At 42.5% G+C, this 19700-nt stretch overlaps 1 protein-coding gene, 1 non-coding gene and 1 pseudogene across 13 annotated transcripts in view; 2 read left to right on the top strand and 1 right to left on the bottom strand.

Moving 5' to 3' along the window:
* The window catches only part of CWF19L1 (CWF19 like cell cycle control factor 1), a 35714-nt gene extending 16294 nt beyond the window's left edge, over positions 1–19420 (top strand). For 8 of the 12 annotated variants that reach the window (XM_031015730.3, XM_031015729.3, XM_063710411.1 and 5 more), the window contains exons 7-14: positions 1066–1150; positions 4469–4609; positions 5513–5627; positions 7650–7729; positions 13188–13397; positions 14450–14569; positions 15644–15741; positions 18036–19420. In XM_031015730.3, the coding sequence (XP_030871590.2) occupies positions 1066–1150; positions 4469–4609; positions 5513–5627; positions 7650–7729; positions 13188–13397; positions 14450–14569; positions 15644–15741; positions 18036–18180 (994 nt within the window). In that variant the 3' untranslated portion in view covers positions 18181–19420. Of the gene's footprint in view, positions 1–1065; positions 1151–4468; positions 4610–5512; positions 5628–7649; positions 7730–13187; positions 13398–14449; positions 14600–15643; positions 15742–18035 lie in introns of all 12 variants that reach the window. The other 4 variants (XM_055352741.2, XM_055352740.2, XM_031015731.3 and 1 more) reach the window with 2 other exon arrangements.
* Positions 2266–3387, bottom strand: LOC109028609 (prohibitin 1-like; annotated as a pseudogene).
* On the top strand, positions 14117–14263 carry LOC115936127 (small nucleolar RNA SNORA12). The gene has a single exon (XR_004071706.1). It is a non-coding gene; the product is annotated as a small nucleolar RNA SNORA12 (small nucleolar RNA).
* Positions 19421–19700: the final 280 nt, after the last annotated feature.

Raw genomic sequence — 19700 nt, 5'->3', positions numbered from 1 at the left:
AAAAAGGCAAATACATAATAACAAGTGTTGGCAAGGATGTGGAGGAATTGGAATCCTCACACGTTGCTGGTGAGAGTGTAAAATGGTGCAGCCGCTTTGGAAAACTGTTTAGCAGTTCTTGAAAGGTTAAATGTAAGAGTCAGCAGCATGGTAATGGCAATTTTATTCCTGTCCCAAGATAAGGGAAAACATATGTCCACACAAAAACTTGTACACAGATGATCATAATAGCATTATTCATAATAGCTCAAAAGTGCAAACAACCCAAATGTCCATCACCTGGTGAATGGGTAAATTAAAAGTGGTAAATATATGATGAAATGTTATTTGGCAAGGAAAAGCAATGAAGTACTGATATGTGCTACAACATGGTTGAACCTTGAAAACTATGTTAAGTGAATGAAGCCAGACACAAAGGACTACATTTTTTTTTTTTTAATTTTTTTTTTTTGAGACAAGATCTCATTCTGTCTTCCAGGCTGGAGTGCTGAGGTACTATCAAGGCTCACTGCAGCCTCAACCTTGTGGGCTCAAGTGATTCTCCTACCTTAGCCTCCTGAGTAGCTGGGACTATAGGTATGCACCACCATGCCCAGTTAATTAAAAAATTTTTTTTTGTAGAGCAGAGTCTCACTGTGTTGCCCAGGGTGTTCTCAAACTCCTGGGCTCAAGCAGTCCTCCTGTCTCAGCCTCCCAAAGTGCCTGGCCTATTTTAGCTTTTTATTACACAAAAGAAGAGGCAAGAGTAAAGTGAAACCTCATGTGTCCATCACTTAGCTTGAACTATTGTCAACATTTTGCCAATTTTACAACTCTTTTAAAGCCAAAAGTTGGAGTTTGATGGTTTCTGAAGACATAATCTCATCTCTTCCTAAAACAGCCTTGTGAGGTAGGGATTGTTGCCCTATTAGATGGATAGATAGTAACTTATCTGAAATCATTTGACTTGTGATGATGAACTGAGGACCTCTGCTCTTTTTATGGCCCCATAGAGTCCACATATTTTGTCATTGCAAATCAAAAGTAAAATTGTTTGTAATTTTTTGTCTCTCAAATATGTTGTAGAAACCATATCGTTCTACAGGAAAATGCACAGCATGCCACCCGGTTTATAGCTCTGGCAAATGTTGGAAATCCAGAAAAGAAAAAGGTAAAGATTTACCTATTTGGTGGAAGGTTGATATTCATGGTCTGCCTGATAAATCTATCTCTTGTCCAGTTTAGCATTCAGATCTTCTCTTCTCCCTGACTGCAAGGTCCCAGCAGTTTCGGAGACTCCTTTGTAAAGATATGGTAATGAAAGGTCAAGTCTTTTTGGGTCTTTTTGTAGGAGAGTTTAAAGAAGGGTTTGGGAAAATAGGCCCAGAGGAATAAAGGCAAAATATCAAATGAACAGTGTTCCTTTACTTCCACATCTATGTGGTTGTCTCTATGGGTATTTGTGAATTTGCCCTCAGATGCTTGCTTACTTCTTTAGCAACTTCATTTAGCTGAAATAAGAAAACCCCAAAGAGCTGGGCATGGTGGCCCACGCCTGTAATCCCAGCACTTTGAGAGGCTGAGGTGGGCGGATCACTTGAGGCCAGGAGTTTGAGACCAGCCTGGCCAACATGGTGAAACCCCATCTCTATAAAAAATAAAAAAAATTAGCCAGGTGTGGTGGGGGGCACCTGTAATCCCAGCTATCAGGAGGCTGAGGCAGGAGAATTGCTTGAATGTGGGAGGTGGAGACTGCAGTGAGCTGAGATCGGGCCACTGCACTCCAGCCTGGGTGACAAAGTGAGACTCTGTCTCGGGAAACAAAAAAAAAGAAACCCAGAGGACTTACCTAAGCTCTCCTTAGGGCTGAGATTTCCTGAGGGAAATCTTAGTGATACCTGGAATCTATCTTTGTATTGGAAAACAGTGCAGTTGATGAAAGAGAATATACCAGAAAAATAGGTCGTTTTTCTCACTTCTCTGAGAGCATTTCTGATTTCCCAGGGCCAAAACTAACCTATTGTGGATTGAGACAGCTAAAATAAGAACAGTTAGTGAAGTGGGAAAATAGGCAGATAAAGAGTCTGAAGATTATTCCACTATCACATGCCATAGACAATGCATACAAAAGATAAGCAAATCGATATTTTGTTTTTTTCATAATATTTTAAGCGTTTTCGGGGGGAGGGGGTGGATCTGAAGTGATTTTACCTTTATTTCCTTCACTTTAAGCCAATCATGAAATTTCACAGTGATTTCTAGGGTTGGGGCAGAAGGAAGACAGTGTTAAGAATCATCAGGGCTGTGGCCCAGTTGGCCTGCAGAGGTGCAGGCAGGGTGGCCCCTCAGGGGCAGCTGGAGGAGCATGGACTGTCCCGCTGGCAGGGAGCTGATGTTCCCAGAGTATAAGAGCTGGTATGTGATGTCCTCCACAGCTTCCAGCTTGCGCAGCTCGATCAGGCTGTTCCCTGCGGTGGCCAGTGAGTTGGCGATCAGCTCTGCTGCCTTGGAATCGCCCTCAGCAGAGATGATGGCTGCCTTTTTCTGCTGCTCAGCCTTTTCGACCACAAATCTGGTGCACTCTGCTTCCCGCTGAGCCACCTGTTTGGCTTCCACTGCTTCTGTGAACTCCTTCCCGAAGGTCAGATGTGTCAAGGACACGTCATCCAGGATGAGCCCAAAGGTGGCTGCTCGCTCTGTAAGGTCGTTGCTCATCTGCCTGGAGACCAGCTCTCTTTAGGTGATTAGTTCTCCAGCATCAAAGTGAGCCACCACTGACTTGAGGATCTCAGTAGTAATGGACAGCAGCACACGCTTATCATAATCCTCTTCAATGCTGGTCAAGATGTGAGGAAGCTGGCTAGCAACAGGCCCCCATGTGCACCGTGATGTTGACATTCTGTAAATCTTTGCTATCAGTGATGACTGGCACATTACATGGTCAAGAACAGCAGTCAAAGATAATAGGTTTGTGTACCCATGGAATGAGAAAGTGAGTCCCTTCCCCTACCACAGTGTTCTGTACTCCATGGAATCGGTCAAAGATGACAGCTCTTTGCCCAGCATCCACATTATATAGGGCAGAGTTCACCACGTCTCCTGCAACAGCTAAGGCCAGGCCAAACTTGCCAACTGACTCAAAACACTTTGGCAGCCATGTTTTCTTCTGCTGGACCCTTTCATACCTGCTTCCACTCTGACCTCCACATAAATTCCCCAGCCTATTTTCAGCTTTTTTGCCCAATTCTTAGTAAATGTAGATTTGTAATTTTTCTTTTAATTGCCCTTTCAAACTGAATAACACTTAGTACTTTCAGTCTGTTTTATTCTCAGGGACATGTTAGCCTCAGCCATAAGCAACTTATACTTTCGTCGAAAGGTGTGCACATTATAAAATTTGGCAAGCATTGTTAAATTCATCTAAAAACTTTGTTCCAATTTATACCCCTACCCCAGCAGTGGCTTTTTTTCCCCCTCCATATTTCTCACTGGATCAAGTCAAAGTTTTTGTTTGTTTGTTTGTTTGTTTAAGATGGAATCTCTGTCTATTGCCCAGGCTGGAGTGTAGTGGCACGATCTCGGCTTACTGCAACCTCCACCTCCCATATTCAAGCGATTCTCCTGCCTCAGCCTCCTGAGTAGCTGGGACTATAGGTGTGTGCCACCACGCCTGGCTAATCTTTTGTATTTTTAGTAGAGATGGGATTTCTCCATGTTGGTCGGGCTGGTCTCTATCTCCTGACCTCAGGTGATTCGCCCGCCTTAGCCTCCCAAAGTGCTGGGATTGCAGGCATGAGCCACCACCCCCGGCCCACGTCAAAGTTTTATTAAAGTTTTTGCCAATGTGATAAATGATATATAATTGTTACTTAGTTGCATTTCCCTAATCAGTAGTAAGTTTAAACATCTATTTATATCTTATCTAAAGTTTTCGATATCTGTGGCATTACTGCAAGATTCCAAATATTTATATGAATATTTATTGCTTTACTGCTAGTCTCTTAAGAAAATTTTATTAGCATATATAGCAGAATTTGTATAATATCAGAGAGAGAAACACTAAGTTCATTTGTAATTTTCATTAGGAAAAATGAATGGCAGTGCCACAATTCTGTGGACAAAGTACACAAAGATAAGGGACTCAGAGACAGAAGCAGTTTGTCTTCAAGGGTTATACAGCAAGTTCCTCTGGGCCTTGTAGTGACAGTTGTCACTATTCCATTATCCGAGTGAGAACTCCTGGTTTGTGAGGGTGGGGGCTTTGATTTCTTGTTCATTTCTTTGTCAACCCTTGGTGAGCCCCTGCAGAGGCCACTGAATTGGCATTTGATTTACTGTTTATTCTCTGAGCTATGGATGGGCTGGTTGCTGTTCTTTTAATTTTACTGAGTTTCACATGTTTTCTGTGAAATCTTCACAGTAAAATAGGTTGATTACAGTTGGGTAAATAGTATTTCCCCTAATGTCATTATGTTCTTTTTCTCTAAAGTATCTTTACGCGTTCAGTATTGTTCCCATGAAGCTAATGGATGCAGCAGAACTGGTAAAACAGCCTCCGGATGTCACTGAAAACCCTTACAGAAAATCTGTGCAGGAAGCATCCATAGGAAAGCAAATTCTTGCCCCTGTGGTATGTTCTGATTGAGGGTTGGCATTTTCTGGGCAGGGTTGCCCATTATATGTGTTCTTTTCCTAGTTATAGTTTAGTACATAAGACAAGTTTAATCGTTAGAATCTAAATCTTTTTTTTCCCCTTGGGAAATCATGATGGTGTTTAGAAATCTTAGTAGATTTCAACTAAGCTTAGTGTTTTTTATTGTAGTTTGGGGTTAACAGTTTGATACATTAGGTCTTTCTTTGTCCAAACTGGATTCAGATGTTTGGGGTTACAGTTTTATTTGTAAAGTCTTTGTCTAAAGTTGATTATCTGTTCTTAGCTCTTTAGGCAAGGCTCTAGCAGCTTCATAGCAATGTAATTTGTGATTTTATGATGATTGCTAGTAGGAAAATAAGATTCACTCTGAAGAAATTTTCTTAATAGCAGAGTTTTCTCAAATTAATTTTTTCCCCACTAAAGCAAGGAATGTCAAGTTCCCTTACTAGCATGCACGGTCTGCTTTCTCAGACTTTTCTTTCTTTCCGAGCAGCCTTCTCATCTCTTAATTAAGGCTGAATTAGGCTTGTTTGACCTGTGAAATTGTATGACTACACTATGTCCCTGTTGAGAGAAAAAGGAAAAGAGAATTTAGGTGGGTTCGTGTTCTGCTTTAGGCAAGAATTACTTTATAACTTGAATTTTAACTTGTTTTTCCAAAGAGATGAATTTGGCAGTAGTTTGGATAAGTGTTGATGTATGACTGAGAGTTCAGGCATCAGAACTGGGAAGATATTTTGCTTCCCTAGAGTGTGCAGAAAGGACTGAGAAGAAAGATAGATATGGCATGGCAGGAATGTTCCCTTGTATGTGAGTGGTCGGCTACTTATCTAAAGGTTAGTTGAATAACATTTAATCTTCTGCTTTTGGCCATTCCAGGAAGAATCAGCCTGTCAGTTTTTCTTTGATTTAAATGAAAAGCAGGGAAGGAAGCGTTCATCCACAGGTAGAGATAGCAAATCTTCTCCTCATCCAAAGCAGCCTCGCAAACCTCGTAAGTACCTTTATTCCGGAGGTTTCCTCTATGAACAGTAACTGTTATTTTGGCTTTTCTTTGGAAAGCAGCATTGCTAAGAGAGCCTCTTCTGGTAGGGGAGAATTGTGCAATGAGTCATTAGGACCAACAGTAAAAATAAAATATAAACATGGCCTTGGCCAGGTGTGGTGACTACACCATCTTATATTCCCACTGGCAATGTATGAAGGTTTCTGCTTTTCCACATCCCTGTCAACATTTGTTATAGCAATAGCCAGTTTTACAAGATAGCTCCCTCTTTTCCTGTCTCATAAATAGGTATGGTTCCCTAGGGGTGATGCTTTTATATACTTCTTGGACTCTGTATTTTTAGCCCATCTACTTGAGAGTGATGAGTTCCTTTTGCTAATTACCATTTAAAGCGATTTTCTTTGTCCTAAAAAGGCAGTCTTCTGTTGCTTATATACCCATATTGGGATAAAAGTGTTGATATTCTTGGCCAGGTGTGGGGGCTCATTCCTGTAATCCTGTACTTTGGGAGGCTGAGCCAGGCGGATCACAAGTTCAGAATTTTGAGACCAGCCTGGCCAACATAGTGAAACCCCTTCTCTACTAAAAATACAAAAATTAGCCAGGTGTGGTGGCACGCACCTGTAGTCCCAGCTACTCAGGAGGCTGAGGTGGGAGAATTGCTTGAACCCAGGAGGCAGAGGTTGCAGTGAGCCGAGATGATGCCATTGCACTCCAGCCTGGGTGACAGAGTGAGACTCCATCTCAAAAAAAAAAAAAAGTTCATATTCTTTTTATAGCTTCAGATTCAGAAACTAGAGCTTTATGAATTTTTATCTAGAATTATGTAATGCTGGAAACTGATTCACACTAACTGTAATCCCAGCACTTTGGGTGGCCGAAGCGAGTGGATCACTTAAGGCCAGGAGTTGGAGACCAGCCTGGCCAACATGATGAAACCCTGTCTGTACTAAAAATACAAAAAATTAGCAAGGCATGGTGGCACCCACCTGTAGTCCCAGCTCCTCAGGAGGCTGAGGCATGAGAATCGCTTGAACCCAGGAGGCGGAGGTTGCAGTGAGCCAAGATTGCACCACTGCACTCCAACCTGGGTGACAGAGCAAGGCCCTGTCTCAAAAAATAAAATAACGGGCCGGGCACAGTGGCTCACGCCTATAATCCCAGCACTTTGGGAGGCCGAGGTGGGCGGATCATGAGGTCAGGAGATCGAGACCATCCTGGCTAACACGGTGAAACCCCATCTCTACTAAAAATACAAAAAATTAACCGGGCGTGGTGGCAGACGCCTGTAGTCCCAGCTACTTAGGAGGCTGAGGCAGGAGAATGGCATGAACCTGGGAGGCGGAGCTTGCAGTGAGCCGAGATCGCGCAACTGTACTCCACCCTGGGCGACAGAGCGAGACTCCGTCTCAAAAAAAATAAAATAAAATAAGAATGGCCTGACTTCGAGGCTGTTCTGAGGCGCTTCCTGTACTATGGAAAAAGCACCTTTCCTTTGTGTCTGTAAAACAATGAGGTAAAGAGCCTCCAAAACCAATATAGGTTCATAAAATAATAGAATGATCAAACTTGAAGGAAGGACTTTAAGAGTGTTTCATTGAGATTCTCTTTCTTCATCTTTTTGTTTCACAGGAGAAGCTGACCTTGGGAGGGTAAATTTTCCAGGGTCATGGCTAATGGCATAGCTGGGGCTTTAATTGGGGCTCCTGACACCCAGTTCAGTGTTCTTTTGTTGTAGCCTATTGCCAGTTATGTGCTACTTTAGTCAGTGTGTGATTTTGCACTTGTGGGTTACCTACCTGTGGATTGGTTACAAATTCTAATGGAAGTTTAATTTCATTGAAAATGTTCATAGGGGGTCATAGTGAGGAGCACAGGCTCAGCCCATTGTGGCAGTGTTGTATACCAGTCTTTTCAGGATATAAAAATCACACAAAGCTGAGTTCTGTGGGGTGATTATATGCTGTAGTGCTTGGACCATAGTAACACCTGGCTTTCTTTTACATGAAGCTCAGCCTCCAGGACCCTGCTGGTTTTGCCTTGCTAGCCCTGAAGTGGAAAAACATTTGGTGGTCAACATCGGCACACATGTGAGTTACTTCCTTGGACTTTATAGAGAAGGAGATGCCTATTTGTTTTTTATTAACTTTATTGAGGCATAATCTACATATAACATTTACCCATGTTTAAGTGTATGATTCGGTGATTTTCGTAACGTTACTGAGTTATGCCACCATCACGTGGTATAGTTTTAGAACATTTTTATCATTGCAGTAAGATCTCTTATGCCCATTTGCAGTTAATCCCTGTTCCCAACTTTAGCCTCAGGCAGCAACTAGTCTGCTTACTATCTCCATAGTTTGCCATTTTTGGACATTTCTTATAAATGGAATCATACAACATGTGGTCTTTTGTGTCTAGCTTCTTTTACTTAGCATAATATTCTTGAGGTTCATCCATGTTGCAGCATGTATCAGTATTTCATTCCTTTTTATTGCCAAATCATATTCCAGTGTATAGATGTACCACATTTTGTCTATATCTGTTCATCAGCTGATGGACATTTGGGTTGTTTCTACTTTATGGCAATTAGAAATAATGCTCCCATAAAATACCTGCATGCAAGTCTTTGTGTGGATATAGACCTAGGAATGGTCTATATTTTGGATAGACCTAGGATGGATTTGCTAGGTTATATAGTAAATTTATGTTTAACTTTTAAGAAACTGCTAAACTGTTTTCCAAAATGACTGCACCATCTTATATTCCCACCAGCAATGTATGAAGGTTTCTGCTTTTCCACATGCCTGTCAACATTTGTTATAGCAATAGCCAGTTTTACAAGATAGCTCTCTTTTCCTCTCTCATAAATAGGTATGGTTCTCTAGGGGTGATGCTTTTATATACTTCTTGGACTCTGTATTTTTTAGCCCGTCTAATTGAGAGTGATGAGTTCCTTTTGCTAATTACCATTTAAAGTGATTTTCTTTGTCCTAAAAAGGCAGTCTTCTGTTGCTTATATACCTGTATTGGGTTAAAAATGTTGATATTCTTTTTATAGCTTCAGATTCAGAAACTAGAGCCTTATGAATTTTTTTTTTTTTTTTTTTGAGATGGAGTCTCGCTCTGTTGCCCAGGTTGGAGTGCAATGGCGTGATCTCAGTTCACTGCAACCTCTGCCTCCCGGGTTCAAGTGATTCTCCTGCCTCAGCTTCCCAAGTAGCTGGGATTACAGGCACCTGCCATCACATCCGGCTAATTTTTGTATTTTTAGTAGAGACAGGGTTTCACCCTGCTGGCCAGGCTGGTCTCAAACTCCAGACCTCAGGTGATCTGCCTGCCTCAGCCTCCCAAAGTGCTGGGATTACAGGCGTGAGCCACCACGCCCGGCCTATGAATTTTTATCTGGAATTATGTAATGCTGGAAGCTGATTCACACTAACTGATCACATCAAAGATAAAATTTCAGTTTTGCTTAGTAATGGAGGGTGTAGCTTACTAATGACAGGAATATCCATATTCACGCTCCTGGTGTGAGTATCTAGGAACCCAAGATAATGATGATATGGTTGTTTGGTAAGCATTGAATCAGACTATGAGAACGGGATGGTCTTGAGTATGATTTTATTCAGGTGGTGGAAAGCTTGAATGTGTGTGTCTCATGGGAAAGTCATTCTATTTCACATTTCCCCAGATACTTTTGCTTGGGTAGGGCTGGATTAGACATTAAATAATACCAGTCTTTGACTCTGATTTCCCTGGGTTTTCTATAAGACCATTGTTCTTTTTCATTCATTTAGAATGAAGAAAACTTAATTTTTAACACTGTAGTCACCAGTGACTAGAATTGGATGTTCCCCAAGATTCCTGAGGAAAATATTTATAAGTCATTTTTGTTTTGTGACAGTTTTGGGAGGTGAGGCCTAATAAGAGGTGATTTGGTCATAAGGACTCTGCCCTCATGAATGGATTAATGTTATCACAGTAGTGGGTTATCATGAGAGTGACTTTGTTAAAGTGAGTTCAGGTCCCCTTTTGCTTCTTTACTCTCACCCTCACTTGCCCTTCTGCCATGGGATGATGCAGCACGAAGGCCATTGCCAGGTGCCAGTGCTATGCACTTCGACTTCCCAGTCTACAGAACCACAAGCCAAATAGATTTCTATTCATATAAATTATAGTCTGTGGTATTCTATTATAGCAACACAAGATGGACTAAGACAATTCCTTAAGTGTGTAGTGCTTCTGAAGACAGGTGCCTTCATCCATTTCTCATTGATTTGTTCTACTTTTGGTTTCTGGGGTTGATCCTTTCAACTTATCCTAACAATCTGAGGACCCTTTTTTTGTGTCTTCCTTCCTGTAGACTGACTAGAGTCTCAATTTCATCTTACACTTTAAGGAGTTACACTTCTGCCTGTGTTGTTTCCACCTGAAGAGTCTCAGTCTTTTACATTTTAAAAAATGTCTTGGCCGGGTGCAGTGGCTCACGCCTGCTCACGGCTGTAATCCCAGCACTTTGGGAAGCTGAGGTAGGTGGATCACGAGGTCAGGAGTTCAAGACCAGCCTGGCCAAGAAGGTGAAACCCTGTCTCTACTGAAAATACAAAAATTAGCTGGGCATGGTGGTGGGCGCCTGCAATCCCAGCTACTCAGGAGGCTGAGGCAGAGAATTGCTTGAACCTGGGAGGTGGAGGTTGCAGGCCAAGATCGCGCCACTGCACTCCAGCCTGGGGGACAGAGCAAGACTCTGTCACAAAAAAAAAAAAAAAAAAAAAAAAAAGGCTTAATTAGTGGCACACTCCTATCTCTAGGGAGAGCACTAATGAAGTCAAGGCTGGTGACACAACTGAGCCATAGAACCTGTGGATGAAGTCTTCAGTGGAATAAGAGCAAACTTGAGAAGCTGTAGCTTTTATAGCAGTGCCCTTTTTGGATGATCTCTTTTGCATCTTTTTTCCTCTTTGGATTAGTTTATGCCATTTTTCTCTCCCACACAATTTGTATACTAGGTTAGGCTTTGAATTGCCTTCTGTTTGGGAAGCTTCAATAGGTTCAAGATCACATGCAGGAGATAAGAGATTTGGAATGTGTGACATAGCTCAGTGCTGCTCTAGGCCTCAGTGAGAAGTGACTTTTCTTTTCCATTCATCTTTCTATTGTCCAGGTTACTCTAACTCAGGGTGTGGGCCTGGGCAACAATCAAGGAAACCTGTTTTCTTCTCATCTAGGCCTGAAACTAGAGGGGGAAAAGGTCTTGTTTGTGGCCCAACCCAACATCCCAAGTAGGCCACATGAGTATTTCAGCCTAGAGTCTACACTGTCCTTAGGTAGAAACCTCTTACAAACCTGTAATGACCTTTGGGTGTCTGTGGAAGAGTTTGGGATCTCCTCCCTGCAACTATTCTTTTTGATTGCCTTTTTTTGTTTTTTAAATTTTTTCCCTGGCTTTCTCTTTGTCGTGCCTTCCTCAAAGGTAGTACATAGAATTGTGCTGATGGTCCATAGCCACAGATTAGTAAAAAGGGGGAAGGGCTGCTGAGAGTCTAAAATAATTATTGCAAAATCAATGCATTTTACTTATGGGGAGAACCATTTATCCGGGTCCTATTTACACGTGGTTAGAGATAATTCTAGTATAGAACAAATTAGAAGGTGAGAGTTTGAAAGAGAGAGGAGATTAGGCAAGCGTGAAACTATTCACAAAAATTGCAAGTACAGGATTAGAGATGGTGCAGAGGAGCTCTTTAGTTTAGACATCATTACCTAAAGAATGCACATCATAATAGAAAAGCTGATGTTTATGGCAGTGACCTTCTGACAAAAATAGCTAGACGACTCAGGCTTCTAGAGTAACCTTTTAAACAAATATAATATAAAGTGGTTATTATACAAATAAAAAAAAGTTTTTAGTGCCTGTGAAGTTTTCATCAACTTTAGTCATCTGGAAAATTAACTTTGTCAATATGCTCAGTCCTCTCTGCCAAACAAATCAAGGACAATCATGCTTTAGTATCTTTCCAATACATATCCTGTCATTCTGTTGGACTTTCTTATTATAGACGAGAAGTGATTCCTTCCTTCAGCCTTAACTTTGAGCCCACCACACTAAGAGCATAGTTGGAATAATTTTTTATTTTTTTTCCTGAGACAGTCTTGTTCTGTTGACCAGGCTGGAGTGCAGTGGCACGATCTCGGCTCACTGTAACCTCCGCCTTCCAGGTTCAAGCAGTTCACCTGCTTCAGCCTCCCAAGTAGCTGGGATTATAGGCACGTGCCACCATGCCCAGCTAATTTTTGTATTTTTAGTAGAGACGGGGTTTCACCTTGTTGGCCAGGCTGGTCTTGAACTCCTGACCTCGTGATCCATTTGCCTTGGCCTCCCAAAGTGCTAGGATTACAGTCATGAGCCAACGTGCCTGGTCTGGATAATTGTTTTCTAACGTATCTGTATTTGCCTGTGCTGGTACTCATTGGGCCCTTCTGTGCTCACTCATGGCATCTTCCCATCAGAGAATATCTGAGTGGTAGACCATTCTTGCATGTTTTGGTTTTTACAGAAATATTTTTAGTTGCCATTAAAGGCTGACATCCATTGTTGGAAATCATTCTTTTCTGCCTCTTTGGATGCATCTGAGTTTGAGGTTTTACTTTCCTTCTACCCCATTAGGTTGTATGTTTGCTTTTGTTTTGTAGAATTTAGTCAGCAGCTTAAGGCTTAGGAACATTAGATGCTAATCATGCCACCTTAGCTTTTTTTGTGAGCCCAAGGAGTATATTCGGGGGTGGGGGTGGGAATGAAAATTACTGGGGAGGCAGAAAGCGGTCATTTTTTTTTTTTTTTTTTGGAGACGGAGTCTCGCTCTGTCACCCAGGCTGGAGTGTAGTGGCGCGATCTCGGTTCACTGCAACCTCTGCCTCCCGGGTTCAAGCAATTCTCCTGTCTCAGCCTCCCGAGTAGCTGGGACTACAGGCACATGCCATCACGGGCCTGGCTAATTTTTGTATTTTTAGTAGAAATGAGGTTTCACCATATTGGTCAGCCTAGTCTGGAACTTCTGACCTCAGGCGGTCCACCTGCCTCGGCCTCTCAAAGTTTTGGGATTACAAGCGTGAGCCACTACCCCAGCCGAAAGTGGTCATTTTGAAATCAGAAGTTGTATCTTTTTGTGGTTGAGGGTGATAAAAACTGAAAAACTGTTTTCAAGTTTAGAGCATGGGAGGGAAAACCCAGCGATTTGTTCTCGTCTCCCTCAGCTCAGTGTGTTTGAAGCCAAAAGCCTGCTTGTGTGCGTCTCCCAATTCATTTGCTCCTAGTTCATTTGCTACTTGCATAGAAATTTTTTATGCCGAATCTCATTCTTCAGCGGATACCTGAGAACATTGTTGCTACAGTCTCTAAAATCAGATTTTTTCAAGAAAGAATTTTTATTAATAACCTCAAGTACTTTCGCCTACACCCTCAGGCTCACTTTTTGTATAGGCTTTTCTCCCTGGAGAATCCTACATGCTGTATTGATGTCTCAATTCTGTGTGCTGCTTCTTCAGTGCTACCTTGCCCTGGCCAAAGGAGGCTTATCTGATGACCATGTCCTCATCCTGCCCATTGGACACTACCAGTCAGTGGTGGAGCTTTCAGCAGAGGTGGTAGAAGAGGTGGAGAAGTATAAGGCCACTCTGAGACGGTTCTTTAAGAGTCGAGGGAAACGGTGTGTTGTATTTGAGAGAAATTATAAGAGCCATCACCTCCAGCTACAGGTAGGTGGTCTGTTCATAGAAACTTGGAAAGGCGCTATGGGGACTTTGATATTGGTAAATAAGTATTTAAATAGGCTGGGCGAGGTGGCTCACGCCTGTAATCCTAGCACTTTGGGAGGCCGAAGCAGTTGGATTGTCTGAGCTCAGGAGTTCAAGACCAGCCTGGGCAACACGGTGAAACCCTGTCTCTACTAAAAGTACAAAAAAATTAGCTGGGCGTGGTGGTGCATGCCTGTAATCCCAGCTACTCGGGAGGCTGAGACAGGAGAATAGCTTGAACCTGGGAGGTAGAGGTTGCAGTGAGCCGAGATTGTGCCACTGCACTCCAGCCTGGGCAACAGAGCGAGACTCCATCTTTAAAAAAAAAAATTATATAAAGTTTAGCTTTAATATGTAAAATATTTAATATTTTTATATTAATATTTAAATAACATTCATTTAAAAAGTTTTTAAAGAGTATCTGGTGGTAACCCCAGAGACTTCACAGGGAAGTGTGTGGTCAGTACATGTAAACAGCATAGATAGTAAGTTCCTTGTTTAGAAAAGGAATGGGTAGTTGAGGAAGTTCCAAGGAAGTGTGGGGCTTGCTGGATAAGAATTTGGAAGAAAGTGAGTATTTTGTGTGGAGGCCCAGCATGAGGGAAAGCTTAGTGGTAGGAAATAGTTTCAAAGCCTGCATGGGGCTAGCAGCTCAGAAAATCAGATTGTAAATCATTTGTAGTTGTGGTGGTTTTCTTTTTGGCACATTTGTTAAGTTTTCAAATGGGCCTAACTCTGCCACATATATAATATCGGAGATGGCAAAGGCTTGTGACAGAGATATCTCTCTTAAGCCTTTCCTGCATCAGAGAATGGCTCCCACATGTGGCAGGCTATCTCATAAGTTTAAGTCCTTACAGACAGGCTGACACAGGCTTGTCTGGCCTGAGGATATTCTGTGCTGAGGGGTGTTTCTCCACCCCTGTGATGGATTTGCTACTTCTCAGAGACCGTGCAGGCACAACTTCTCTGGGACCTGCACAAAGAATTTCTCCTGTCTCCCCAACCCCCAGGTCATTCCTGTCCCAGTCAGCTGCTCTACTACTGATGACATTAAAGATGCCTTCATTACCCAGGCACAGGAGCAGCAGATAGAGCTGCTGGAGATCCCAGAGCACTCTGACATCAAGCAGGTGAAACGGGATGGTGATATTCAGGGAAGAGTAAAGATCTGTTTTTTGTTGTTGTTGTTTGTTGTTTGTTTGTTTGAGACAGAGTCTCGCTCTGTTGCCCAGGTTGGAGTGCAGTGGCATGATCTTGGCTCACTGCAACCTCCGCCTTCCGGGTTCAAGTGATTCTCCTGCCTCAGCCTCCCCAGTAGCTGGGACTACAGGCATGCGCCACCATACCTGGCTACTTTTTGTATTTTTAGTTGAGACGGGGTTTCACCATATTGGCCAGGCTGGTCTCAAACTCCTGACCTTGTGATCTGCCTGCCTCGGCCTCCCAAAGGTATTACAGGCATGAGCCACCCACGCCTGGCAAGATCTGGTTTTTGACATGTTGAGCCTAAAGTTTTTGACATGTTGAGCTATCAAGGCATTCCAAAAATGTTATTAAATAGGCAATGGGTTGGGCATGGTAGCTCACACCTGTAATCCAACACTTTGGGAGGCTGAGGCGGGAGGAGCACTTGAAGCCAGGAGTTTGATACCAGCCTGGGCAACAAAGTGAAACACCTTGTCTCTACAAAAAATAAAAAAATAAGCTTGGCATGGTGGCATGTGCCTGTAGTCTTAGCTACTCAGGAGGCTGAGAGTCAGGAGGATCACTTAAGCCTAGGAGTTTGAGGATGCAGTGAGGTATGATTGCACCACTGTACTTCAGCCTGGGCAACATAGCAAGACCCTGTCTCTAAAAAAAAAAAAAAGAGGCAGTGGACAATTTGGAACTAGAGCACTGGGTATTGACTAGACTAGAGATGAACAGGGCATTACTCCAAAGTTTAGTGCTTTCCTGGGAAGAGCAAGAAATTAGAATTTCCTAAGGTAGGAACTTAGAAGGATAGATGCCACTGGGAGGATATTGGTAGTATCTTCCAGTTAGACTTTTTAAGCCCTAGTTCCACTAAGTGGCTTGGGATCTATAGCAACATACATATCTTTTTTTCTTGTGCATTTAGACTGAATTATTTGCCTAGAGATGAACTCGGATTATAGATTTTTAAAGCATTATTGGACATCCTCATACAACTCTGTTTACTTTAGATTGCACAGCCAGGAGCAGCATATTTTTATGTTGAACTTGACACAGGAGAAAAGCTTTTCCACAGAATTAAAAAGAATTTTCCTTTGCAGTTTGGAAGGTATGTTTTTCTTCTTTTCAATGTATTTTCACTAGACCTGCTAAGAACAAAGAGGTGGGCTACATGGGACAATTGATAAAAAGCTAAATTGTAAACAGTCCTTGCCCCAGAGGACCCATGGTCTTAGGGCAGATGTTTACATATATGACAGTAATGTAATGTAGAATGTGAAGAGTACCATGACAGAGTTTTGGAGAACAATGTGCTGTAGAAATTCAGAAAAGGAACAGCTCATTTCTACTTGGTGAAAGCCTTCATGAAAGTGGCAAAGTTGAACCTGAGAGGCATATTTAGAGGGCAAAGATTGAGGTGAGGGCATTCCAGCCAGAAGTGCTAGGGAACTTTAATTGAGCACATACTCTGTGCCAAGAACTGTACCAAGAACTTTACACATACATGACTCATTTAATCTTCATAACTCTGTAAGGAAGGTACTGTCATCGCGATTTACCAGTGTGGAAAATGAGGCTCTAGAGCAGTGCCCGGTAGACTTTTCACAACGATGGAAATGCTCAAATATCTGCACTGTCCAGTACAGTTGTGACTAGCCACTTGTGGCCACTGAGTGCTGAAATGTGGCTAATGTGACTGAGGAACTAAATTTTTGATTTTATTTAATTAATTAGAATTTAAATTTAAATAGCTATACCTGGCTAATGGTTACCCCACTGGATAACAGGCTGTAGAGAGCTTAGGTAGCTTGTCCTAGTCACACAGTGGTAGGTTCAAACCCAGGCCTGTTGGACCTCAAAACTTGAGGTCTTAACCTCAGTATTCTACAGTATGGTAAAGGCCTGGAGGAGGCTTCAGTTCTGTTCCTCGTATCAGGCAAAACATGACTGCAAAACCATAGAGGGAGTAACATAACTTAAGCAAAGATTGAAGATGGGAAGTTGCTGGCAAGAAGATACAGTTTGAAGGGGAGTGGAAAATGTGTAGAACAGAGTATCTGATGCTGGTGTCTGTGATTTGCAGCTGTTTTTTCTCCCCTAGTTAAAAATGGGCTTTGAGTGAGCCTTGAACCTGTCGTGGACTAATTCAGAAAGCCTCCAAGAGATTGCCCCCTTAGATAAGTCCAGTAAATGTAGTTGTCTACATTTTTCAAAAAGATAAATGGGAACAAGTGTGTTACGAGCTTCAGACATCTGACATGATCTTTTCGTTGTTGCCTCAGCAACAGATGCGGTTATGAACATTGACAACATAAGCACACGATTGCAGATACACATAGGCGTATAAAGAACACAAAAAGAAGATTCTCTGAATGGTTTTGTGCTTATGATGTATTTTCAATATTGAGTAATTATCAAGATACTAATTTATAGTTATATAGCATTTTATAGTTAACAAAATATTTGAAATGGCATATTTTTTTCAGCTGTACAAGAAAGGTAGTTCTATTTTCCTTTTATATTTGAAATAGGCTCAAAGTTTGCCCAGGGAGCTTAGGTTCTTTGACTTATAGAGAATTCATGATTTGTTTCTAACTCTTCTATTTACTGTAACTTCAAAGTGGAAAATGAACCATATAAATGTGTAATAGAATTATTTCTAATATATCAAAATAAGTAAAAATAAAAATATAAAGCAATGGCAATTAGAAGGCAGCTTGTGTGTGAGTGTGTCTGTATGTAGATATTCTTTAGTCCTAAGAGCCAAGATAGTTGTTTTGTTGACATTGGGCTTGTGCTGCTGTTACGTGGGCCTGAGTCCCCTAGAAGGAGAGGCAGAGGAATTTTAATCAGAGTGGGTATGACTAGGCTCCTGACTCTGCAAACTCATGTCTAGTTGAGGTGACAAAACTACAGTTTAAGGCAGGTTGTAATCACAGCTAATATGGCACTTTGACTGTGTTATCTCTGTACCTCACAAAAACCCTGTATGGTGGGTGTTCTTATTTGCATTTCATAGGTGACGAAATCAAGACTCAGAGATGAAATCATCTGTCTAGATCATAGATAGCAAGTGGCAAAGCTGGAAATGGGATCCAGTCTCTGATCTTTCTCACACCAGGGCCTGCCCTTTTTCTATATGGTGTTGCTTCTCTAAGTACCAATAATATAGTTCCAAGTTTTTTAAGAGAGGGAGAAGCAAGTGGGGTTTCAAGGATCAGGAAATATATAGTACCTGAGCTGGTCATTTAAAACGGGTATGATTTTGATCAATAGTATGGCAGAGATGGCACTCAGGGCAGGAGAGCAAAGTCAGAGAAATTTGCATACCTTCTTTGGGTGATGTTGAGGAGAGCTCAGGCTGATAGTTTCCATTTTGACTTCTTTGTGCTATTTCTGCAGGGAGGTCCTGGCCAGTGAAGCCATCCTTAATGTTCCTGATAAGTCTGACTGGAGGCAGTGTCAGATCAGCAAGGAAGACGAGGAGACCCTGGCTCGCCGCTTCCGGAAAGACTTTGAGCCCTATGACTTTACTCTGGATGACTAAACAAAGGGAAGAACTTTTTATGAACTCCATAGGAAGTAGTAAAGCCTTTTTTTTTTTTAATTAAAAGAATTTTTTTCGAGACAAAGTCTCGCTCTGTCACCCAAGCAGGATTGCAGTGGCACAACTGTGGCTCACTGTAGCCTCAGCCTCCTGGGCTCTAGAGTTCCTCCCACCTCAGCCTCATGAGTAGCTGGGACCACAGGCGCATGCTACCATGCCTGGCAAACTTTTTTTATTTTTTGTAGAGACGGGGGGGTCTCCCTGTGTTGCCCAGGCTGGTCTGTAACGCCTAGGCTCAAGGGATCCTCTGCCTTGGCTTCTTAACCTGCTGGGATTACAAGCATGAGACACCATTCCTGGCCTAGAAGCCTATTTTTAAAGAAACTACAATCTCCCATGGGGACTGTTTCCCTGCCTCTTTTGTGCAGTCCCATGGAACTTGCCTGCAGCAAGAGGCCTAAGATTGAATCTTTTTGGGGAAAAGTCATTCTAGGATGAAAATCCTATGTTAAGGCCGGGCGCAGTGGTTCATGCCTGTAATCCCAGCACTTTGGGAGGCCGAGGCAGGCGGATCACGAGGTCAAGAGATGAGACCATCCTGGTCAACATGGTGAAACCCCGTCTCTGCTAAAAATACAAAAATTAGCTGGGTGTGGTGGCACGCACCTGTAGTCCCAGCTACTCGGGAGGCGGAGGCAGAACAATCACTTGAACCTGGGAGGTGGAGGTTGCAGTGAGCCAAGGTCGTGCCACTGCACTCCAGCCTGGCGATAGAGCAAGACTCCATCTCAAAAAAAAAAAAAAAATCCTATGTTAAAAGCATGTCGCCGGGTGCAGTGGCTCACGCCTGTAATCCCAGCACTTTGGGAGGCCGAGGCAGGTGGGTCACCTGAGGTCAGGAGTTTGAGACCAGCCTGGCCAACATGGTGAAACCCCGTCTTTACTAAAGCTACAAAAATTAGCTGGGCGTGGTGCCAGGCGCTTGTAATCCCAGCTACTCAGGAGGCTGAGGCAGGAGAATCACTTGAACCTGGGAGGTGGAGGTTGCAGTAAGCCAAGATCGCTCCATTGCACTCCAGCCTGGGTGACAGTGAAACTCCATCTCAAAAATAAAAGAATAAAAGTATGTCTGTCATCCAGCTCCTATGTCTGTCATCCAGCTCCAAGTATAGCTTGTGTATATCGACATTTTCAAAAACCTTTAAACTACCAAATGAAATCCAGATGTTTTTCCATGGTTGAGAAGTGTCTTGTGTTCATGTTGCCTGTGACCGTTGAAATGAAGTAGTATGTGTAATAGGAGGGGCTAGAGCTTTAGGCCCAGCTGTTACTCCAAAATCACACAGGGCGGTTTCTCCCTGAACAACCCAAAGTGGAAAAGGGATCCAAGGCTTTTGCTATTTTTCTCTTAAAGCATTCATCTTATTCATAGATAAGAGCCCATTTAGTCCTTTGGATATTTAACTCCTATGTGCCAGGCATTTTTCTAAGCTCCAGGATCATAGTCATGTCCCAATATG

The sequence above is a fragment of the Gorilla gorilla genome, chromosome 8 (assembly GCF_029281585.2).
Source record: "Gorilla gorilla gorilla isolate KB3781 chromosome 8, NHGRI_mGorGor1-v2.1_pri, whole genome shotgun sequence".
Taxonomy (NCBI): Eukaryota; Metazoa; Chordata; class Mammalia; order Primates; family Hominidae; genus Gorilla; species Gorilla gorilla.
The sequence above is the reverse complement of the archived record's forward strand: the minus strand, read 5'-3'. Positions and strand labels throughout refer to the sequence as shown.